This window comes from Diuraphis noxia, unplaced genomic scaffold (genome assembly GCF_037042655.1).
Source record: "Diuraphis noxia isolate RWA-SAM2 unplaced genomic scaffold, SU_Dnox_SAM2 contig0005, whole genome shotgun sequence".
NCBI lineage: Eukaryota > Metazoa > Arthropoda > Insecta > Hemiptera > Aphididae > Diuraphis > Diuraphis noxia.
Window position 1 is genome coordinate 30,660,293 of NW_028301715.1, and position 26,606 is coordinate 30,686,898.

Sequence of the window (26,606 nt, forward strand, 5' to 3'; positions counted from 1 at the left end):
GTTAAAGCATTTCATTGAATTTGTCGTAAAGACTACAGTCGGTTTCGTCGTGGCGCCGTGCTGCAGTTTATAGAGTATATAATATATTATATACAGCGTGTTTATTTTAAATCTTGTGAACGATGAATGAACCGTGAACAATGCCAATTAGCAATGACCTTTGTTGTTGTAATGAGACAGTTGTGTAATAATGTTTTCATTGACTAAAATCGGAAAACCTTCAATAATGTAGGAAAACCGTTAACGTGTAACGTAATGGCTTTTTAAGTGAAGAAAAATAAGTGCAATAATTAAATGATTCCGTATGTATTTGCAGATACAAAAACAAGTAAAATGGCACACGTCAATAACGAAATTCAATTAACCAAGCGTAAACACTATTTTAGCTCGTAATAATAAAACTCCTAAAATAACATCAAAGGTTTTTCATTAATTTCACTATATTATACACATAAGCGTGCACAGACATTACTGGCAGGGTAGTCATACGTCATGATACATGGCATTTAACATGAACAAAAAAATTTTGATAGGTAACTTTATTTAACTGCATTTATCATAGTGAAAAATTATTATATAAGTAATAATATAATGTAATATACCTAAATTAGTTAATAAGTAAAAATTACTTAAAAAATAACTTACTTGTACTTGGCGTATAATTTTTGAATCAGATATGGTTTTTTGTTTTTTCATGGTTAATGTCTCAATGAAAAACTTTTTGAGATTAAAATCACAATTCTAAATTAACATAATATAACTAATTTTATCATGGCAGTTACTAAAGACCATATATTTTTCCAATATTCTTATTTTTACGTTCGTTTACGCACATTTTGAAATGGTCAAACATATTAGGGTGGGGGTGGCTAGTTGTTCAGTTGTTCGCAGAGTAGTCAAGTGCCTACCCTGACTACCCCGTGCGCACGCTTATGATTATACACTATAATAGTATAATGTATAGGTACTCTTCTCGTTTTACATTTCACTATGTATTGTTATGACTATTACTATTACTATTACTATTACTAGTATTACTATTATGTGTGGGTAGTACCTAGTACCTAGACGATATATGATGTGGGACGTATACCTATATAACAATAAAACCACGTTGTCGCTCAAATCGGACACCTTCAGGGTCGAATAATAGTTAAGCTTAAGACTTACACGAATTTCCGTAAGACAACAGTACAATATAATATCGTTATTTCACGACAAAACGGTTGAAATTATATATTAATCTAACCTTATATAGTTATATGCATTTGTGTGAGGGTTTATAGACTTGGAAAGTAGGAAACTTTAATTGGAACCAATTTCAGCCGTCAAATTTTGCAGACATATCATTATTGAGACTCGACTAGAGTGTTTTTTCTATAAGCTAATTCAAAACCGATGTCGATTTTCCGTGTTTATACAGCTATATATAGTTATTATAACAATATAATATGAAATAATAATACTTATCTAAAAATATGAAATATAGCTACCATGTACGATAATATCGATCGAATATATATATATATATATATATATAGACGTAAGTCGTTTAGCTGCGTGTAGCGTAATATTAAGCCGCACGCATAATTAAAAATGGTGTTCTGCCGAATCCGATGGTCGTGATCGTCAGAATTTCGTAATTACGATTTTAATAAATAATAATTATTAATCGTATACAGGGTGTTTGGCAACTGGAGCTAGTCGGGTGCAACGAGATCACGGAGGCCGGCCTATGGGCATGCTTGACGCCCAGAATCGTGTCGCTGACCCTGAGCGATTGTATAAACGTGGCCGATGATGCGGTCGGCGCCGTGGCTCAGATGCTGCCAGCCCTCAACGAGTTCACACTGCAAGCGTACCACGTCACTGACGCCGCCTTGGGATTCTTCTCGTCCAGGCAGTCCAACAGCCTGTCCGCGCTCAGGCTGCATTCGTGCTGGGAGCTCACCAACCACGGCATTGTAAATATTGGTGAGTGATTGTGCTACGCGTAATAAATTATTACTAATAATATATAGTGCGCTACGTGTACCTACCTATATATACTTATACTTATGTAATAATATCATCAAGCTCGGGCCGATAATACTTTTTTTTGCCGATATCCGTTTTGAGATCTTAATATTATATAATTTTACTAAAATCGATATCCCATCCGTTGTTAAATATTGCCATTCCAGGAGCAGCTGAACAGAAATCAAACTTTTTTTGAGCAATGAAAAAACCGATAACCAATATTTTTCTCTGCGGTGCACGGTGGTTCTGCGTTTGATATAATATTCTGCGTGGTTGTACACTGCACGATTTTATTTATTTCTTATAGTAGTATGTACTAAGACGTACAGTGCTTATCGGTTATATGGACTCAGAATCGATGATACCAACCAAGATCTGCTTATATACTTAGTGTCACGGCTAACGCAGACATCACTAATAACTTATAATGGAGGCATTGAATTCAGGGCTTTCGCGAGATTTTTACGATACTTTGTATAAAAAATATTGAGTCTCGTCATTCGCCAACATTCGTTCGCATATCGTTATATTTATAAAATGCACAAAATGTATACGAAATATATTTACCTCAATTTTTTTTTATAACTGAAATTTAAAGCCTATGACAGATACATTATTGAATATTTTATATATATATATATATATAAATATCGTAGAGGAGAAGAGCGTAGGAGAAATGTTCACGAACAGTTTAATAATATTTAATTACATATTTTCATCTATTTTTACAATTATTCAAGAATATCTTTTTAATATTTATTGATATTTCATAATAATTACTTTATTTAATAAAATAAAATACATTTTAAAAATATTTAACATATTTTTTATGAATGAAATTCACAGTGTTGGTTATAATTATATTTGCATAATAATACGGATATAATTTTAACATAAGCATAGGTATTTAATTTGTCTATTTTGCCAATCCGAATGCGAGCACAACTTATAATTATAATGATTTAATATAATATAACAAATTGATTTTATTAAAATGCGTCGATATCAGCTTTCATACATATAACTTAATAACTTAATATTTTAATATAAGCCATTCTGTTGGAGTTCCAGTATAATAATGATGGGGAATCGTTAGGCTCGTTTTTATATATAGACATAAAACATCTGCAGAAGTACTACGCGGATATGATATAAAAATAATAGATGATTTCAATTCGAGAAAACGTACTTCAATAATAATAATTTACCTAAATAAAAACGTGATTTTCTCCTATACATATATGCAACCGTAAATTATAACAATTCTACAAAAACTTCTTAGAGATCGCGGATAAATAGAAATAATGATATTAATAACTGCAAAAACAAAAAATAAAAACGTAGTAGGTTCTAACTTCTAAATAAGAAAACGAAAACTACACGATCGTTATAAATGTATAACATTTAATACGGTCGTTTTGAAATACATTACCGGTTTGGCAGATTTCACAAAACTGTGTTCGACTAAATTTGAGTATTTCAGTGCAGGTGCCTACACCGCGGTGAACTACGATGAATATCAGATTTATTCAATATTAAAAATCCACGTCGACGTGTGTTGAAATATTAATAAATATAAATAGATATTATACATAACATGTATAATTACTTTTTTACTCGCTGAATATTATTACAACAACGCAAACTGTCGACACCGATATTTCTATGTAACTAATTGCCGTAAGATAATTATGTTGACGGGTAAGACGAATACGTCTATATGTCATTAATTGTTATTATTAAAAAATAATTATATGTATTGCCTACATATTATTATAATGATATCGGTATTCGGCACCTACATTGAAAAGCATAATATTGAAAAAATATTTGCTAGCTAAATGATTTTAAAATAATTTAAAAACATTACTTACGACGTATATTTGGTCATTCGCAGAAAATGCTCTACACTCTATTATCATAAAACAATAAGATATATTATTGAATAATTGTTTGGGGGTATTATTTTTCTGCACAAGATGCCCAAGAAGACAGCCACTAAATTACTATTAGTAATATATTGTACATATTTATATATAAATTAGATGAAACATCTTTATAAATAATCGTTTTTACCACCGAGGAACTAGTGAACGGAAATTGCAATGAAGTAAAGGAAATAGGAATTATTATGATAATTGGTTTGCTGGTTTGCAAAACAAATTATCATTAAAAGAGTGAGGTGGCGGATAGGAAATTAAATAAACTGTTGCGAACAAACTTGCACTACCCACAGTATTCTACGGTGTTTATTTTTCACAAAACTAATCGAAAATACCATGATTTTTCCTTTTCGTATTTACACATAAAAACTTAATTACATTCTATTTTGAACGTTTCTCCCATAGCTAATAAATTACCGTTCCGGTCAAACTGGTTAATAGCCTCTCAAAATTCTTATTATAGGTACAATTTCAGATTCATGGACCATATTTTAATGTTTTGGATGGTGTAGCTATTTTTATTAAACATTTTAAAATATTAGATTTGGAAAGTTAGTAAAATATATTATAATCACATTCACGTTTCCAAACATTGAATATTTCGAGCAGAGTGAGATGTAGGATGTTTGATATTATTATCGATGCGCGTTTTTTCCATTCAGTAAACACTTTTCGAGACAGTGAAAAAATCTAAAAATATCTCATGTAGTTTCTTTAAAGATTGGAAATTGAACATGGAAGTAGGAATTTCATTTTTTACATTCCCCGTCAATTTATGTGAAAATTGAAAAAATTTATAAAAATAACTGTAAAAACAAAGCACTGTCTGTAACAAAATCTTTAAGACATTTTTAAGAGTGCTCAGCATTATTTTTTCTCAATTGATAATTTTCACTTTCAAATTATAAGAAAATAATAATACATCATTATTATGCAGTATCGAGCTATTTTAAATTAGGTTTGCTGATTCGTTTCCGACATCACTTATTACTTTTTTTTACTAATTTTTTTAGACTTTAAATGTAATTAAATGTTATAATATACATATATGGTCATATGGAGTAAGTTGAGTAAGGTTCACTGTTTTAATTTACGTATAAACCCTTCCATAATGTTTTAATTTCCTTTCAAAACGATTTTTTGTTTTAAATATATTAACAAAAATATATATATATATATATGTGTTTATAAATAATTATTTGGAACTAAAACAAATAAATTCTCTTCGTTCTTGTATGTGATACTTAAAACAAATTCTTACTTGTAAATTATATTATTATTATGTCATATTCATATAATATTATATTATGTACCCATCAGGCATTATCCATATTTAATATGTATATAAATCAAAATTTTTAGTAAAAAACTACCTATGATATAAATTGTAAGCTACGGTTTTGCGTTTTCACCGTTTTCACCGCGCGTCAAAACCGCTCTAGTTTGGCACGGCCCTAAAATGTAAGTGCATATAATGGAATACTGAAGTTGGTATGGTAATTGTTGGGCTGTCTATAGTACCTATACCTATCGATATATCGACAGTTACAAGGAAAAAGGGGTGTAAACGATATTTCCGTAATTTTATAGAAAAACCGAAATAAAAAAACAACACATTTTTATGTCGAAATATCATAAGTTTAATTCTTGTATCAATCATTCTATCTATCTATTAATTGATAATATTTTTAGTGTATTTTACTTACAATTATAAAATGTACTGATAATTACGATAAAAATTAGCTTATTAATGGTTAGGTTACGCCCATTATTTCTCAACTTATTTGGCCATTGTTGGTTACGCCTAAACTCGTGAACATATAATTCAATATTAATAATTCAGTGTAAAGTACTTAAAATAATGTTAAAAAGCGTTTATTATTACATTATCACATAAAAAAAAAAAACAGTCAAATATTCCTTTATATAAATAAATCAACTCTTTTTTGTAAAAAATATTCAAAATTAAATTAAATAACGTGGATTAAATTATCACATAAAAAAGTCAAATTTAAAATTCCTTTAAATAAAATAATAACCCTTTTTAAGAACAAATTGATATAATTATAATAGGTAGTCAACAATTAATTTATAATACAAAACTTAATGATAAAATGGGAAAAAAATTCCATAATTTATCAGTCTTATTTTAAACTGATTGCTTCATTTTCCTCGTCAGTTTCTTGTAAACAGTCAATATTCATGAATATGCATACTATTTCTCATTAATTTGCTCATACGTCATACTCCTTGTGAAACTCCTTTGGAATAATCCCAGATACACACTATTATTTAATCAGATCGTTATATTTTTCTTTCGAGATAGGAATTATATCTTTGTACAACTTTTTTGCAATGACCTCTGCAGTGGACTGAACTTCTTTCTTGTTCAGACCGTCATAAGTTTAAGTGTTTTGGGCTTACAATCTGAATAATATGAAAAATATGCTTGGGTATTTATATGGAATTCACATAATAATCTTAATTATCCAAATTCAAACGTGAAACAAAGTAACGAACTTAAGAAATTTGAATTATGTTACCATCGATATCTTTTAAGACTCTCGGAAGTATATTACCATTATCAGCTTCATATTTCCAATCATACAAATCTGAATAAGCAAGTTTTTTACACTACATATTTATGATTTGTACGAGCATTTCTAATAAGTTTAGCCCATTCACTTGACGCCCAAACAGTTTTATCCTTCAAAACACTCGATGCGTGCACTGAATCTACCAACATTTAGACATGTTGACCACTTTATAAATATACCTATATAAAAACATATAATAACATATAATAACACCACAATTAAAAAAAATAACAATCGGCACTATATTATATTGTATACCTATATGTATGTTTACAGAAAAAATGGTTGGAATTATATCTTATACATTTAGAGCACGTGTAGGAAACAAAACGTCGAAAACATCAAATTAAGTGCCATTTAAGTTTTTGACTGATAAATGACACATTATATTTTATGAGAAGAAATAATCGAAGTACGAGGTACGAGGAGTACCTATAGACGTGTAAACATTACACGCATTTATTGTATAAATTTTCGAACAAAATATTTATGAAACTTGGTTGAAATCGATGTCACGTGTAAACAGTAGGTATTCATATAATATCAGACAGCCTGCACAGTTTCTACAGAGTGATTTAACAGGCACGTTTAATCTCCATTTATTTGGCCATTTTGTCATACTTTATTCAAAACCTAATTTTTGGCCATTTTTTATACCATCACAATGTAATTTGTAGTTAGTGTAATATTATTTACATAATATTATACATAAGTATTTATATAATGCATAAGCTATTATTTAAATAGGAATTTTTTTTATTGAGAATTGTTATACAGCTGATTTATTAAAGATATTAATACATTAAAATCCAAATTCAAACGAGTAATTTTGGAGTTATTATATGAAATAAATATTTACTATCCAATGAGTATTATATAATATACATTAAATATTGCTTTATTACAACATATTTTTTAATTAATATAAAACAATTGTCTAAATAAATTAGTTATTAACTTTTTGTAGCCAGTTCATGCTTATTTTTTTAATGTTATTATAAATATATATATGTATATATATGTAAATATATATATTTATAATAACATTAAAAAAATAAGCATGAACTGGCTACAAAAAGTTAATAACTAATTTATTTAGACAATTGTTTTATATTAATTAAAAAATATGTTGTAATAAAGCAATATTTAATGTATATTATATAATACTCATTGGATAGTAAATATTTATTTCATATAATAACTCCAAAATTACTCGTTTGAATTTGGATTTTAATGTATTAATATCTTTAATAAATCAGCTGTATAACAATTCTCAATAAAAAAAATTCCTATTTAAATAATATATATTATAATATATATATATATATACTATAGTACTATATAGGTCCTTAACCTATTATATGAATATACTAAAATTTCAAATATACAATAAACTGCATTGATCTGTATTTCATAGGACATCATCAAGTATATAATTTAAAAACTACTCTCGATTAAATTTTGATACGTACATACTATACCTACCTCAAAAAAACCATTCTTATTAGTCATAAAAAAATCTATTTTTTTTCTTAAATAGATCAAATTCCCAAAAACCCTATTTGAGTAATTGTATTTGTATAGTCAAAGATATAAATGATTCGATTCCATTTCGTAAAAATTTTCGTGGTTCTCGAAGGTTCTTGTGTAAATTGTGTAATATAATGTAAGATAGGACGAATAATGTCTGTAAAAGTTAATACTCGAATAGTTGAATATTATGTATTAAATTACAATACCAATAGCAATTATGTGTGTATATTATTTACCACGGTATACGCATCTTCGTTATTTTAAGTGTTCTACTATCCTTCCGACTAGTTTATAGTATTAAATTACCTTACACACACGACACACCTATATAATATTTACCCCGGACGCGTGCCGGATGTCACTAGATGTGCCTACGAAGATTTCAAATAAGCGTGTTTTATATATAATATACAGTGTGCTCACTATACATCTATATATACTACACCTACATTATAAATATAATGTTATTACTATTAGGTATATATACCTATGTTTTATCAAGGTGATTTTTTAACGCTTTAGTTTTTATACGACAAATTATATGAAATCCTCTACATGAACAGTGGCAGTGTAAGTTGTAACCACCTGGCCCCTTTATTTTTATTTTTTTTTAAGGAAGGGTGGTTATATAGCGACTGCTTTTATTCGTCCCCCTCGCGTAGGTATCGTTACTAAACATCGGTCGGTCGGTCGTGTGTTGGCAAGGGCACGTGATTCAGCGCGCCAGGAAAAGTATATAATATAATATTATTATGTACGCTCACACATACCTAGTCACCCCAACATATTTACAGTATACCTATAGGGCTGCGTGCAACTCGCGATACATATTCCTGCCGTATGTTGAATATTTTGATATCGATCCAAAATGAATATTAAATCTGTATATTATATACGCACATGCTTATAATACAAGAAACGCAATTCCACCGTATGAATACGACAGTATAATATTGTTAACTATAAAAATAGACTATATATACAGCATCTCTATATAATTTTATATACTTAAATATAGGCCATAATATATAATATTATATTCAATATTGGTACATATTAAACGAGAGTACCTCGTGCGAGAGTAACAAAAAGGGTGTATAATGTATACCTGCGGGCGCGATACGCGAATAATGGCAATATTGTTTTCGCACGCGTCCTTGAACGCGTTTTCTTAATTTATAAGAGTCGCCCGCGGCGACTGTGTACCTGTTTTACATGTTTTAACCCGCGGGGTTTTGACTTCAGAACTTGAAAATCTTAACACATATTAGTGATATTTAGATGACATTAATTTTTTGGTTGTTAATTGTTATTATAGCTAATAGATAAGTTTCTGTAGTCCATGAATTATTTTCAAAACGCGAAAGATCTCATAGAGATATTATATAACTAAACTATAGATAAATTATACCTAAATTTAAACGAGAATAACTTAACTTTAATCCTTCGTCGACTGTAGTAGAACTTTAATAATGCTGTCGCTCGCATAATTCATCTTTCAAATATTTATAGTGCAAAGTGCAATGTTAAAGCAATTGACTTAATTAATTGTAACCAAATGTATTGTATAATATAATATCATATAGGAAAAATTTGTTATGTAGATGTACTATGATTTTAAAAATTATACTTTTTTAAAAATTTGTTAATTTATTGAAACCATGTAATTAATTTAATAATATGTATATATAAGCACTTAGCACCTATGGTTGAAAAAAAGAGTAAAATAAGTTCATAAGAATTAATCCTATATTCATATATTTTCTTCGTTACAGACATCTTAAAACCATGCATTATAATGGTTAAATTATTATAATTATTTATATTTTGCATGTCCCAGAAATAAAGACCTACTTAGTATAGGCAGTACCACAAGTAAAATGCATTTGATAAAAACAATGTTATAATTTATTCATAAATTCTTTTTGTATTTCATCGATTAAATATTATTAATTAATAAACACAATTAATATAAATGTGATTAAATACTAAACAGTGAGTTTATTAAATAGAAGTTTTGTTCTTGTTAAAATTTACTTAAGTATAAAAATATATTTTAGCAAAATGAAAAATATTCAAATATAATCATTAAATATTTATGATATATTAGCTATATTCTTGTTGTAGTCTCATTTTCTCTAATTTAACATGGCTATATAGAATAGTTTCGAAATATTATCTAACTTCGTTATGAGAACTATCCCTTATTATTGACCTTTGTCATCAACTCTTAGTGCCCAATATTAATTGTTCGTATAATGTTTGTACCATCTATTTGGTAATTATAATTAATTCAAACTGAATAAAACAATTGTACACAGAAAATTAATTTATTACACTTAAAACTTTGGTAGTTTGGATTTCTCAAACTAAAAGTAGAGATTTTAACTGTATAATTTAATAATATAATATAATAATTTACAACGTTATGTTTATTTTCAGTTCACTCACTTCCCAATCTTACTGTATTAAGTTTATCAGGTTGCAGTAAAATCACTGACGACGGGATCGAATTGATTGCTGAAAATCTGCCAAAATTACAAATCTTAGACTTATCTTGGTGTCCTCGTGTTACCGATGCAGCCCTCGAATATATTGCATGTGATTTAGTTGGATTGGAGCAACTGGTCTTAGACAGGTAAACACTACATAAATTTAATGTGATAACCACGAATAGAAAAATGATCAATATTTAATTTTTGCAGATAATTAACTTTAAATTTTATAATATTACTAATAAATAATAATTCGTGTAAAGAATTAAGAAATAAGTTTCGTAACACAAGTATCATGTTTTTTTATGAATTGATTTCGTTGTATTTTAGCTATAAAACGGTGACCCATTTTCCGTTAAAAAACAAAACTATTTTTATCGTCTATACCAGATTATAAAGCGTTATTTAACCCTTCAAATGTCAAAAACCAATGGTCCGATATTCGACTTATTGTCTATTATTAATATACCTATATAAAACATGGTTCTATAAGTATTATTATACATGGTATAGATAGTATTCAATCGTAGTCATAGGGTTTTACTTACCAGACAGTAAAATATTTTTTAACTAGGTAATTGCTTGTAAGTATAAAAGTATTCAACAAAAATTGAAGTGATTTATTTCAACGAGTAACTAAAAAACGTCGATACTTTTGAAAAAAAAAATGAATAAATTTAGTTTTATTTGTATTTAACCTTTATTTATAACAAAAAATATAATATAATACCATGTCAAACAAATGCATTTTTAGAGGTTCTTTATTCTATTCTAATTTCTAACAAACGATATTGTATGTATACATGTTTTATCACCATTGTTAATAATTGTTTGATCGCAATAAAATATTTTAAGCTTATTTACGAGGATGTACCTATATTATATTATTTATTTATATTATTTTGTTGACGTATGGTTAACTTTTAGAAAATATGTAAAATATTCTATCTTTTTTTTAGGTGCATACACATCACTGATATCGGTATAGGATATATATCGACAATGATATGTTTACAAGCGTTATTTCTACGTTGGTGTTCACAACTACGAAATTTCAGTATACAACACTTATGTGGCATGCGGCATCTAAGGATACTCTCACTTGCTGGTAAATAATAATTTTACGTGTTACGTTAAAAGACACATTTATTATCGGGTTTAAAATCTAACATTCTGGGAGAGGGTAGAATTAATATTTAATACAATCTTCTTTGATTTGAAATTGTGTGAGTTTTATATGAGAGGAACGTTAACAGTTTTGTTTTTACATAAACGCTGTAATTTTAGATCATATAATAATGATAATATCATAAGACATGTATACTACATGCATAATTTAAGGCCAGGTGTGGTGAATATTTTTATGGAATCACTTACCCTAATAATCATATTAATAAGTAATATTCTATTAACTAATAAAATATGTTATGAAGTGTTTCATTTCACACTCACACTAACACTAATTTAAATCAATTATATACATTTTATAAGGTACTAACCTATAACTATTTAATATTTTAACTGAAATTTATTATTTTTAGGTTGTCATTTGTTAACCTCCAGTGGTTTATCCAGTTTAATTCAAATGCGACATTTAGAAGAATTAGAACTGACAAATTGTGCTGGAGCATCACCGGAATTATTGGAATATTTGCATGAGCATTTACCATCATGTTTAATTGTAAGATAGATATTCATAAAACGTAAACACGACAATAATGGAGAGTTGTTAATTATTATATTTTATTCCTTTTTTGATTGTTTACTTCTTTTTTTTAAAAACTTTTTTATACATCCTTGGGTTTTGATTTTCAGTAGGTGTTTTGAGTCTGTTATAATGTCCGCACACATATCATAAATCCCACAAAACACTTATTATTTTATTTATTTATTTTAATTTTTAAAATTGCTATTTTTAAGCAAAATTTGTTGTTATTGTAACTTTTGGAATTGATTTAATTTGGGTTCAAATTACAATATTGTACACACGTACTATTAAGCTATTCTCGCCTAAAAACACTATTGTGACTATAGGTATCTAAAAAGGTACTTACTGGCCTTTTCAATGCTTAAATTATTGTAATAGGTAGGTATGTACAAAATGTGCAATAATTAAAAATAATAAATATATTATTTAATTTAACGGTTTCTAATAAACCATTAACTTTAAGTCTATATCAAAGTAAAAATATAATTGACCGATTAGAGAAAAAAATTTATCTAACAAAGTTATGATATTATTACCTTTATTATCATAAAGCATTTATAAGTTTGAATTAGACAAGCAAAAATAGTTTATGAATATGAACCGAATGTAGAAAAGAAATATTAGCCTTCAGTCCATTACAATAACATTATATTCTGTTTAGGTTATAATATTTTGCTCTAATATTTAAAATATATTTTCACATGAGAATTATTAAAAATTATTAAATAACGAAAAAGCTATATGAGTGTAAAATTCTCTATAATTATAATAGCACAGATATCAACGCTTAAATTATGAACATAACTCGTATTGTGTAATAATTGAATTACCGGCCTAATAATCATTTATATAACATAATTTCTAATATTATCTATAACCTATATATATATTTATACATAAATATTAAAAATTATAAATTACATTATAAACGTGCAATTAGAATATTGAAAACTTACCAAAGTTGTATAATATGTTACCTTTAAGTTGATGATAAATAATTTTAGAAAAACAACATGTATCAAAATATAATGTTTAAAGACAAAAATTGTTTTTAACAGACTCCTACTTGTAAAATATGTATTATTTCTTCGTTTGTTTATTTTTAATGTTTAAAAAATTAACAATAGGTATATATTTATAGAATATTCAACGTTAAAAGACTATATAAAAAAAAAGTATAACAAATAACAAAAAGTTCCTGGTGAATTCAATACGAATAATCGTAAAGAAGAAAAAATATGTTGTTATTCGCTATCGTAAATTGTAAAATTTCAGTCATGTATACAAACAATAATTTAGGTTTAGTTTTGATTATTTGCATTTTAAATTTTACACGTGTTATGTATATGACTAAATTTATTTAAATCTATTCGTTTTGGTTAACCACTTACACAATGATTTGTATACTTTAAATGTGTATTTTAAAAAGTTAAAAATGAAGACTATTTTTCTTTATGAAATATATATTTTTAGATATCTTAACTGTTCTAACCACCTTCGAAGATCAGTTATGTACATAATGAAAGACTGATGATGACTTTTTATTAGGCAACTTAGTATTAAAAATACATAAATAATTGTCACGACAATTCAAAAAAAAAAAAATTAATCTGAGTGCGACATATAAAATCTTATATTTTAAATATTGTTCCCAAATTTAGATTTTAGAAGTAATTTTTTGTGATTAGTTTATTATATTATAGCGTTGTGAGTATAATTTATAATAATACAATAGTATATAATATAAAAACAATACAAATATTATATCTGTTTAAGTAGGTAATTTAGAGAAACTGTTGGTTGTACATCTAATAAAAATAAAAGACTTGAAATTTTTTTTTATTGTTTTATTTTTTATGCAATACATTTATTTTATTTTACCAATATTATTAATGATCAAATCTGACCTAACCATTTTTTTTTTCAATATATTTGCTCATTGACATAGATTATCTTGTAATTACTATTTTAGTTTTTATAATACCTATATGATATGGCTATATGATAAACAACTTAAAATGTAAAACAAATAAATTATACATTATCGTGATATACTGTTTACTCTACCTTTTTTATTTTGCACTGTAATTTTTTTTTTAAATTAATTTATTTAATTTTTACCATGTACTGCAGATTAATAATTTTTAACAATAATATATGAATATAAACATATATACTTGGTACTTCATGTATAATAAAATAAAAATGACCAATAGTACTATTATATAATTTTAATAAAAAGAGTGGCAATCTTATTAAAATTTAACATTTAAATTTAAGATGTAGTTTATTTATGTGTACTGATATAATAAAAAATATATGCTAAATTAACTTACCCATATTAAAACCATTATGAGTTATGACCTTTAATCCTGAAAATAACTAAATTCAGATCCATATAAGAATTTGTATACAGATAAGTAGGTAAAACAATAAATAGACAATAGTGTAACTACCTAAATACATTAAGTGAGCTAGGTTGCATTAAATGTTGTAAGTTATTAGCAAATTAAAATTCATAAAAATATTACTATTTCAAAATTTCAAAATTTATCAAAATTACATGGTGGTGGGGACCTTAATAATACTTCTTACTTTAAATTTGATAATAGATCTGTTTTCTAAGTAAAATTGTAAAATGAAGTCTTCTGAACGTAAGATTTATGGATTTACCTAACTTAACCATGTTATGCATTTACGCGCATTAGTAACACTGATGGAACACAAACAAGTACGCCAGACAATCTAAATTATGTGTTTAATGTTTCTATACTTATTTCTTACTGTCAGCTTCAGTGAAATAGTGTAATTTCTCTCTTAATTAAATACCTAAGCTAACCTAACCTTAGCCATAACAGTATTTATGTCTAAAATATATTGACATAAGATATAACTAATTTATTATCATCTTTACGTCATGGCCACAGTCACTATAATCAGCATGCATTTTCGGGAATAGGTTGAAACAGCTCATCGCATACGTAAAAAGGTTTGTTCATCCACGCGAATAACCTATTATATGCGTAAGCAGCTTAGCGGTTCGCGTCAACATTTTATGTGATCAATACATCACATCTTTAAAGATTTTAACTGTCTAACCAGTGGCACAACAAGCGGGGGTGTTGCCATATTGGGTGGTACTTACACTAGGGCACTAGGGTAGCTGACATTTTTTAGGACACCATTTGATGTGTTTGTGATATCGGAAATTTCCAAAAATAATATTTAAAAAAAAGTTATTACGTTCTAAATAAATTTAATCTAAATATATTGATATTTTAAAATTAACTACATAACTTAGAAAAATGTTTTTATCATCAAAATTGTTCTTATAATCAAATTTATAAATTGGATATTTTGAATTTTACCTAGTTGAAATATATTAATTTATTTAGGTATAAAATCTATACTATAACAACTATGGTGAGCAGGCGTACTTTTTTCAGGCGTACTCTTTTTTGATGCATTCTCCTAGTGTCCTTAATATTAGTGTTAAATACATCAAATTGTACTTTTTTTAAAGAAAATATTATAGGATAATATAATATGTTTATGATTTTTATAATTTGAATTTGAATTACCTATCCATTTATATTTTATGGTTTGACCTAATGTATTCTGGTTGGTTAGTAGCTAATCAGTTTAAGTGTACTTAAAATTACTTAAATTACTCAAAATATTTTCACATAAAGACCACACACCAATAATTAGATTTTATAGTTTATGATTAAAAAAAAATACTACTATATGTAGTAGGGCACCAAGTAATTTTAGTTACTTGAGCACCATTAGTAGTTGTGCCACTGTGTCTAACCTACGAGTATATACAGGGACAGAATGTGAAAGATAGACTTAACAAATCAAAAACTTTTTTTTGATAAATATTTTTTTGAAAATTCAAAATGGTCAAATTGTAAAATCTGGTAAATTTGGTTTTTAGAAAAAAGTTGATTGTCATAACATTTATTTAAGTCGAATAGTTATTTCTTTCGTCCAGTGTTCAGCTATTACATACCCTACATAACATAATATATAATATCGTTTTTGACGAGGGTCGAGGTACAACGTGCAGTATGTAGAATTATAAATACCTGATTATAGAATAATATCATAACACTCTGGCCATAGATAACACAACATAACTAATACCTAATTCGAACCAATGCGTCGACAATATTATGATAAGCTAATAAAGTAATAACTAATAATAGTAATATGCTATAATAAGATAAATGTATACAATATATTATGTTTTGAAATTTATTTTCCAACACATCGTTATCTACATAACAGTTCGTACTGTTCTCGAGTATCGGTTGACGGTTGTAAAATTTTTGTCGTGTGATCAGCATCACTCGTTGCTGCCTCAAGTGGATTCGGGTCGTCGTCAAACTATAGAGCGTCACTGCAGTAGCGCTGGATCGGTGACCTGCAGTCCGAATTGCTTGAGAGGCCCACAGGACGGTGGACGGCCCCAGAGAGGTCAGACGCGAATACTCTCGCCGACCACCGTCATCAGCAGGAACTCGGCGTACTGTGACCGAACCTCGGGATCGATGAACCCGGCTAACTTGTACAGCCACACGTCCACCGTGGACCCGTCGCCGGTTGCCAACTATGTGTGTAGTGTATACCAATGCAATGCCAACACCGTTCCGAGCGTAACTTCCGTTAAGAGCGTACGCTTTCGCCGCCGAAGTGATTTCGGCCGTTTTTCGTCTCGGCGCTGAGTGCTGCGATTTCTGCGCCGGAACTTCGTCGTCCACTTCCCCTCCACCGGGATTGAAGACGATGTCTGCTCACTACACTCCCATTGCTGTAATGTCCTGCAAGCGGTCCTCGTCTTCGTCTCCAGCTACTTCCGAAATCAACTTTTCCATCATCACATCCGATCGCCGTAGCCCACCGCCTAGTTTAGACGGCTTTCTACTCTGCTTATCACTAGGTAGTCGAAAACTTATACGGCCGAATCCTATACCAACTTTTTGTATTTATTTGTTTATATTGGAATATCACAATGCCACCGGGTCACTGCTTTCGGCGTAGGGCCGATGACGTTAAATACCGATTGTGTGTGATTGCAATTAAGTCGGCACTACTCGCACACATATAATATTTATAAATATTATTGGTGGGGGGGGGGGGGGGCTGTGGTCTTTAAACAGTAAATTAAAAAATTCACCGGACACAGGAATTCGTTCTCGGGTACTGGCTACGATTGGTCGGATTGAATAGCATCAGCACGTAAATGTGTACTGGTTGGTCGTATACTCGTGTGGCCGTGCTGCACAAGTGGTCACACAAGTATGGGTACTTTATTCCGCTCATTCGACGTCGTGTATTGGCAAACACGTTTTAATTAGCTACTGGTGGTCACATATACGCAATGCTGTTCTGTCTATTGACTTTTCATGCATCCGTTGGACGATCACATTTTCAATGATTTTTGGTGTTCATCAATTGCACTGAATTTAGGACATTACCTATATAGTATATAGTATACATCAATTATTGCGCTGCAGGAGCATTTTAAAAATCAATGACACAACCCGCCTTAGTTAATTTTAATTTTTATAATTTAAGATTATATATAAATATAGTATAAATGATTAATATGGTTAAAATTTATCTTTTAATTTAAAATTCATTAATACTGTAATTTGAAAATGCTTGAAGTTAGAGTGTCTTGATTTCGGTTTCAATATTTACTTTTCTAACAAAATAAAATCATAAAACGTAGTTAAAATATAGACAAATAGTATTATAGACGTTTATATATATTTAACAATCGATCAGCGCAATTGACGTACACAATTTATAAAATGTGAATATCGTTCGGTGCAGTTAATGAGTACCTTTTTTCTATCTTATAATTTTTCTTTCTTTACCTACGATATACCTTGATATTATATGCCCGGTTCTTTTCATGTCCATTGACACCACATGGTTTTCACGAAATTTGACTGACTGACTCGTTATGGTTATGTCGTTTTGGTGATATACATAATGTGCTGTGTATTTATTAATAGCTATACCATAGATTAACCAACCAATAGGAAAAACAAATATCTATTCTGTGTTTATAATAAATGTCAATATTTTATTATTTTTTAGTTTATCATTTCATAATTCGATAATATATACAAATGATTGCAAATTGCAATACATTTTTTGACTGCATCTTAACTTTAATATTTGATTGGTCGGAATTGATAAGTAAAATTTAAAATAATATGGTGTATGGTAGATAGTGCCTTTTTAATTATTGTAATTTTAATAGGCAATTTGAAAATAATAAAATTATGCGGAACAACTTCTGAAATAATTTATTAGAAATAAGTAATAACGTTCAAAATATTACTAATAATCAAAATTAAAAAAAAAACCATTTTCTAAACATTTACAATTATGTAGATACTTCCTTTCACTACAGTATGGGATTTTTTACTAAACAAAAATAATACACAGACGTCAGACAACAGACATATGGAACTGTCGTCATATTAGTATATATTGCAAAGTTTGGTAAGCAACATAACAAATTCGTTAATTAGAATTAAATAAATTTGGTTCTCATAAAGTTTGGCTTTAAACATTTTTTTTTTTGAATGGAAGTTTCACTGTGAATGCAATTTATGTATATTATAATAAAATAAACCTATCTATTGTAATATTGTAATAATTTGTAAATCTGTCAAATTAAAAAAAAAATGAACCTATTTTGAGCACGGTTTAAATATACGGTAAATACATGAAATTATTTTAATATTTAATACGTTAACAGACGTGAAACTTTATGCGATTCGAATAACAAATTGCCATTAAAACTATTTATGAGATGTAATTTATTGTAATTATCCACTCAGGCACCGTATTACAGACATTCGTGCATGATATTATCACAATTGTACTCCATTATATTATAGAGAATTATACCAAAAATACGATGGAATAAAATACCACGCTGGGTTGATCGACTGAATAAATCCATTATATTTTCATAAACGTAACGTATTATCATAATAATTTAAAAACTATAATAATTTAAATAATAATTTGACAAACCAATCACATGAACGTAAGAGCATGTCTACACTCAATACATATATTTTATAATTATAATGTTTAATCTGCTTTTTTAACTTCGTCGTTTCTTCAAATCTATCAGCTGCAGCGGATTCCTAAACGTTGATTATATAATTCCGCATATATTGTTGTAATTTTAAATTAATTTCAAATTGTTTTATTATAGAGTTATATTGTAAAATATTTTTCTTCGACGCGTAATTTAATTTTTTTAATTTTAATTTTTTTTGATTGCAGTTTTTATTCGTAATTGTTCGCATTAATTAATATATATATAACGATATGAATTAACATTTATACGTTTTATCATATTTTTTGAAGTCGTTAAAATGTATCATCTATCTAACGCATGTTTCTACACATTAGTGATTAATATTTTTTTTTTTAATTTTAATGGTTTAAATATTAAATTAATAGCTAATTTTACTTCCTCGTGTATATTGAATAAAAGAGAAATTATTGACCTTGGTTGTAGTGTTTTATTTTGTTGTTTTGTTTTTACTATATGATGGGTAGATGAAAGACCTTGAAAAAAGTGTAATGTACACTTCCCGTCTTCTACTTTAACAGAAACGGTAGGTATGTATATTTTTGATAGTAAACCCTGAGATGCAAAATAAATACAAAAGAAAACTACAGAGTTAAATAAATATATATATTACTATCAAGTATCAATATACAATGCATATAAATTATAAATTATAATTAGTAACATATCATATTGATTGTAACATTAATGATAGTAAACTCTCTTTGTCTCTGTCCCGAAGCTTACATTATTTAATAATATTAAAACAATTTAATTACAATATAATTTAGAATACCTATCACGCTCGCTTATATATGAACAATATGGTGCGTGAAAAATATGATATATTAAAAATCTATATCAGGAACTAACAACGAAAATAATTTACAAATCCGAACCCAGCCGTTCGATTTCATTCACGAAATAATCCATATCATTTTGGTCTAACGACGAGTTTTGGAGTACAAGTCGGAAGAAATTCGGCAAATCGTTCACTGGCTGGTACGTGATCATCATGGTTCCCTCCTTCATCATTCTCTCTTTGATTTTCGGTGCCACCTGTAATCATCGACAGAAGACATACGGTTATAGTGTTCGTGAGAATACTATATATAATATTGTTTATAAGTAAAGTTATGCCATTAAAAAAAATAGTTTAAATGATACATTATAATATCTTTTAATTTTACCCTCCTATTCTCATATCATAATTATATACCTTGTGAAGTTTATTCTTGAAATCCGGTTCGTTCTGACGTCCACGCAGGCTCGGTGGTATGTACCAAAATGTGATGTTCGTGTATTCCGGTTCTTCGAGTACCAATTTGAAACCAGCTCTGTTCCGTATCATCTCGGTAAAATATTTGGCGTTGTCAAAGTTCTCGTCAACGTGAGCTTCCAATCCGTCGGTTCCCTGTAAAACGAAAAACAATAAACAGATTAATATTGTTGCATCGCTTTTATTATTATGGTTAATAAAGCAGGGTTTTGTTCGAATACTCAAATTCGATTGCCAATTTTATTTTTTTGTAGGAGGGGAAGGATACCGTACCTTGGCTTTCCACATGAACCAAAATTTGAACACGTCGGCCCGACGGCCGCACTGTATGTGCTTATCGCCGGTGTCATACGTCGTGTCGTAGAACTTGTCTTTTTGGAACAGATATTGAGCGCAAGAAGAGTTGCTTTCGGTCAGCACACGTTCATGTTTGGTCAAAAATGTTGAACACTGTTGAGGTGCTGTGAGCATTTTGTGTGGGTTCCAGGTGACTGAGTCAGCTCTACGGGGGATATAAGAACAACAATAATTAATCACTATTGATTTCTTTTCAATTATCAACAACATCTATAATATATTTGTTTAATTTTATATAATTCTACCTGTCGATGCCATTCAACAGGTGTTTGTGCTTTTTTGACATCAAAGCTCCGCCTCCCCAAGCTGCGTCAACGTGCAACCATATTCCGTATTCGTGACAAACATCAGCGATTTCCGTTATCGGATCAAACGCCCCAAGGACTGTTGTACCTATAATTTTTATTTTGTAATATTAAAATGTATTACCCATTTCCCTATTACCTGCTGAGAAAGTACTACTCGATTTAATTGGTCATCGTAAAATATCAATTATTTCTCGGTATAAATAATGAATGGGATTTTCATAATGACTATTATTAATAAATTAGTGCTAAAAGGTTCGAGGTCTTTCGATTTCAGCTGCTTTCACTTATTTTTTAAATTATTGGTTTTATTTCAAATAAAATTATACGTTAGGTTCAGAACTTTATAACTCAATAAAACAATTACTATAAAAATGTTTCTAGTTTCTAAACCTTTAATAATAAATGTAATGTACGTTAATAATTATGGTTTTCACTTTAATGTAACTGTGACTCTTCGTTGTATTACGTCGTATTAATAAAATACTAATATGCTTATTAATATAAAACTAAATCTTTTAAAAATCATAGGCATATGATTACGATTACTATACATAATATACTTAATTATAAATTAATTTAAAATTGTATGATTATTATTTCAGATTTCTTTTAAATATTATATAAGTAGTGAATGTCTATATATTATGTCTATTTACATATTTAATATATTTAGGTAAGTTTAAAAATAATAACTTAAATATTTCGTTACTGGTACTATACGATTAAGTGTGAGAGATAAAAAATTAAACTCTCTGAAAAATCTGAACTTACCTGCAGTAGCAGACACCATAATAGGCACTGCTTTTTCTTCTAATGTTCTTTGAATTTGCTGTCGTAAATGACCCACATCCATTTTTCCCTTGGCGTCTGTGTTGATCAAATACAAATTATCCGAACCGATTCCCTCGAACGCACATAATTTTTTGATAGAATAATGCGCATCGGCTGACGTATACACTACTAACCTAGGTAATCCATGCATCCCTCTTGTCTGTAAACATTTATTGATTAAATTTTAAATTACTTAACAATTGTAACAAAAAATGTTTTTAGTGTTCTGCAACTTTGTTAGGTGATGAATGTTTTAAATTATATTTTTGCATTGTTATTATATATTGTTTATTTGTTGATGGATCTTCGAACAAAACAAAAGTCTGTATTATTAAACTTCGTCGTCACACAGAATGAAAAACCAGTCACAGGTTTAATAAATACTACTCGTAAGAGTAAAAAGTGTAGTAAAAGATGAGGCTTTATGTTATCTTCACAATGCGTAACTGTATAATAATATAATAATAGCCTTGACTTATATTTAACATACTTTGACCTCTGGGAAAGCGGAAAACCTGGCGCAGTTGATCGCGTAGCCGTTAGCTATTGAACCACCCGGACAAAATATACCGTCGCCCTTGCCGTCGGGATATCCCAAGAACTTCCTCATTTCCGTCAGAACTGTTTCCTCCATGATGGTCATAACAGGTGCCACTTCGAACGTGTACACGCTCGGGTTGAGCGCATCGGTCAGCCACTGGCCGATCAGACCATAAGGATCGACGCTGTAAATAAGAAAAATTTACAATAAGTATAAACCCGCAAGACTATGTTGTATACCAATAGCGCTCATCTTATGAGGTCCTATAGCCATAACTAAGCCATTAAGTTTGTAGGGAAAGGCTTTCGACTTAAGTCTATAAATCTATTTTTAGCAAATAAGATTTAAGGACATATTAACTCTCACATAGTTATAACTAGGGCTGAGATTTGTATGTAAATATATATTTTTAGTAAAACATGATAAATTAATTATTGCAAATGATAAATTCTTTTCACGTAATTTGCAATAAAATAAGACATTTTATTTTACATATTTCGTCATAAATACATATTTTTTCCTACTTTGTAAAATTCTTGCTTTTTTTTATATATTTATTATTTCTTAAATTTTGAAAATTTCGGTTGTTTAATAATATTTTACATTTATATTTCGATAATGGTACTCATCAAATTTTAAGTGTATAATAATGTATATAGGAAATAAGTAGGTTAAAATAAATATTAATAACTTGATTTAGTTTATCTTATCTGTTTCTGTTCGATAACAATTATTTGACAAAATATATTTACGAATTTACAACAATACCTATCAGACAATCAGTTCGCGTGTTCACGTGGTGATGAAAACATCTTCACCTAACGTACATTTAATTTTGAAAATTTAAAACAATATATAGTTTGTCATTGTTTCACTTTAAATTTATTTAACATCAATTGTATTTCAATTTAACAACATATTTTTTAATTTTTTACCACAAATTATTATATTTTTAAATTAAATTAATTAGACATAAAAAACAATAAATTGTATTGTAAAATTATTTAGAATTGTATTTTAATTTAAAATTTTAACATATTTAAAAAAAATTTTTAGTAGGTACTTATATATTTTTTATTTTATACTACATATTTTGGCAATTTTAATTACATATATATGTACATATTTTTGGTTTTTTATTACATATAAATCCTAGCCCTAGTTATAACACTATGATGATTAATATGAATGTTAAACAAAAACTCGATGAGACTTAAATAATTTTAAATTTGCTAAATATATCCATGTAAAATATAGATAGGTTAGTAATTAATACTAATACAACATAACAATACTTAGTTTTACCTAAATTGTATATTACCTATGTGTATCGATAATATTTACGAGACATATTTAATCGTCATCTCACAATTAATTTATTCTAGTGTAGTGTCCATCAGGAAATTTAAAATAATTTATAAAATATACATACTGTCGTATGCTGGCATACGAGGAAAAATAATTTTTAGATATTTGTAGTTTATAAATAAGTAAGACTATAATTTCGCCACAAATAATCAAGTCTGTAACACTGAATAGACCTAAATGTATCTCCACAAAATAATAAAATACCATTTACACAAAAGATCCAATAATAAATACTTGGAAGCGTCAGACCCCCCAGTACCAATCACCTCTGCCCTTATAATTACGCCAATAGCGCACCTACTCACCTAGAGAATAGTTGATTGATGAAGTACGGATGTCCGGTCTTGACGCTGTGCTCGATGGTGTCCTCAATCAGGTGCAACAGGTGGCCATGAGTAGTGGGCGAACGATGAAGGGCGAAGTCGAATGCGGCTTGCAGCTCTTCTGGGCTCTTCCAGTTGAGCACCGGGCGATGGCGATCCGTTCCCCGGAACACAGCCTGCTCGAGCATCAAGCGCACCGCGTCCCGGACGAACGCCTCGTGATCGGCCGCGTTAGGCGCGCTCTTGTATCCGCACACCGCCGCCGACAGCGACTCCATCATCGGACCTTTTCCACAGGGCGTCTCGTCCAGGGCGGACGCGGTGACCAATAGCTCGACCGGGCGCGTGGTCGAGTATTCTGTGGGCGCCGAAGAGGCTGGCATGACGATCGGCATGATAATATTATATAGCGTGTTATGCGGTGCTATTGACTCAATATAGGGCTGTAATAGAAAAAAGTTATTAAATTATTTTCAATTTGATTATTGTCGATGGTCGCCCATAAAAACGGCGAACAGTTGTTAATGATGTTGTGTAGATATACTTTTTTTCCCCGGCTACGTTCTTCTAAAATACGATCGCTTCGGCTAGTACGTCGCTAAATGCTGCTGTTATGCCGCTGCAATTGCACGCTGCAAACACTCTGCGGATGAAGTACCGTCGTATCGGTATGAGTGATGACTGTACTGAACCAGCGCACGGCCGACGGTGGCTCTTTTATACGGTCCGTGAGCAGGTGAAGGTTAATAAACGAATGCGGTGAGCTTGATTTTGAAAATCTCTTCCCCGCCTGTTCCTGCCTCCGGACGGTCACGTGTTGTGTGCATATAATAATACAGCAACATTGTATAATAATAATATAATAGGTTTAATCAAAACTAATTAAGACTGTTAGTGCCTTGATGGTGGTGCCGAACGGATCTATAATTGCCTGGCCGTTTAGGATCTGTCTGCGGTTTTATTTTTACGACGCACTACCATAACATCATGAAATAGGTATTTTAATAGTTATATTAATATTTATATAATACCATATACATGGTACCTACCTAACTTGAAGTAACCGCAAATACCGAGATGGGTACGTATATATAATATATATATAGATATGACTGTGTGCATGAAAAACTTTACGGAATGACTTAGATTATGTCGCGAGTCGTGAGACTTGGCACGAGTCGATGCACAATTACATTTAAATCTAAGTACGAATGACTGCACCGAGTAAACAATGATGGCGGTTCACCGTGGCGAAAGTGCAAAACTGATTTTTGTAAAATATAGACCTCTAAACATACGTCGATTGGATTTGTGCTACACTCAAAATCGCTTCATGTAACTACGTCTGGGTGTTTACGTTTTGGCGAGTTTGTAAACATTTAAATATATTTTGGTAATTTAGCATAGTCCATTTGGATTTCGTTTGGGATTTCAAGACATTGTAAATATGTGTTTAGGTAACCATATGAGTATCCTGCAGAGATGCGTTTGCGCAGTATTTTCAATCAATCAATCAATCAATCCACTTTCACTGTAATTTTAGGAGTGCCGTGCTGCCGTAGAATTTTATATGGTCAAAAAATACATTTGAAAACCCGTCGATGACGGGAAATGATTGAGATTATTTAAATACAAATATATAAATTGTAACTGATAACAATTTTTCTGGTTTTTATTAATTTGTTATATTTCTTACGATTATAGTCATCCTATGATTTGAAAAGAAAGCCTGGTTAGACACCTTAGTTAAAAAAGACGCCACAAGCCAAAAAAGTTTGGGTACCGTTCAATCTTACCTTAATCTTATAATCAATTTTATCTTTTATACTTTATATTTTAACATAGGTTCTCGCTCAAACGCTGTATAAGGAACTCGTACAAACACATCGTGTTTATAAAACGTATAAAAAATAATTCACCCAAATGCATTGCGACATTCAAATATGTCACCAATCCTCATTTTACAGATATACTATTATTGTGCAGTAATTATATAGCACCATAATATTTACTAAGTAGGTAGTAATGGTAAATCAACATAACGTGATGCAGTGGTGAATATATCAGATTTCCTGGTACCAGATCGTACCTACAATCGTATTATTGTGAATTTCCTAATATTTCTATGGAAGGTTACTATTACTAAGGTAGGAACTATTGTTGGTTTTTTGAAACACCCTTTTTAATTAG

The 26,606-nt window shown here is 29.3% G+C and overlaps 2 protein-coding genes and 1 long non-coding RNA gene across 3 annotated transcripts in view; 2 read left to right on the forward strand and 1 right to left on the reverse strand.

Moving 5' to 3' along the window:
* LOC107167371 (uncharacterized) overlaps positions 1–14,133 on the forward strand; it is a 38,239-nt gene extending 24,106 nt beyond the window's left edge. The window contains exons 2-5 of the mRNA XM_015516392.2: positions 1,683–1,974; positions 10,535–10,730; positions 11,547–11,695; positions 12,129–14,133. Of these exons, the coding sequence (XP_015371878.1) occupies positions 1,683–1,974; positions 10,535–10,730; positions 11,547–11,695; positions 12,129–12,277 (786 nt within the window). The 3' untranslated portion in view covers positions 12,278–14,133. The remainder of the gene's footprint in view (positions 1–1,682; positions 1,975–10,534; positions 10,731–11,546; positions 11,696–12,128) is intronic.
* A 5,882-nt stretch (positions 14,134–20,015) lies between these two features.
* b (glutamate decarboxylase-like protein black) lies at positions 20,016–25,122 on the reverse strand. The gene is made up of 8 exons (XM_015516377.2): positions 24,961–25,122; positions 24,399–24,859; positions 22,675–22,909; positions 22,125–22,344; positions 21,291–21,438; positions 20,962–21,190; positions 20,629–20,823; positions 20,016–20,468 (listed from the first exon to the last, which is right to left on the reverse strand). Exons 2-8 carry the CDS (start codon positions 24,809–24,811, stop codon positions 20,295–20,297), a joined length of 1,614 nt encoding a protein of 537 aa, XP_015371863.1. The 5' UTR covers positions 24,812–24,859; positions 24,961–25,122; the 3' UTR covers positions 20,016–20,294.
* Positions 25,123–25,132: 10 nt separating this feature from the next.
* LOC149055179 (uncharacterized) lies at positions 25,133–25,986 on the forward strand. The gene is made up of 3 exons (XR_016192047.1): positions 25,133–25,497; positions 25,563–25,809; positions 25,874–25,986. It is a non-coding gene; the product is annotated as an uncharacterized LOC149055179 (long non-coding RNA).
* Positions 25,987–26,606: the final 620 nt, after the last annotated feature.

What these genes read in the sequence shown, in the direction of transcription:
- b (XM_015516377.2), bottom strand. Translation starts at nt 24,811, where the DNA reads ATGCCGATCGTCATGCCAGCCTCTTCGGCGCCCACAGAATACTCGACC. An exon ending in TATGGTGTCTGCTACTGCAG is followed by an intron (nt 21,439 to 22,124) that starts GTAAGTTCAGAT and finishes TAAAAATTATAG; the next exon opens with GTACAACAGTCCTTGGGGCG. An exon ending in CTGTTGAATGGCATCGACAG is followed by an intron (nt 21,191 to 21,290) that starts GTAGAATTATAT and finishes TATCCCCCGTAG; the next exon opens with AGCTGACTCAGTCACCTGGA.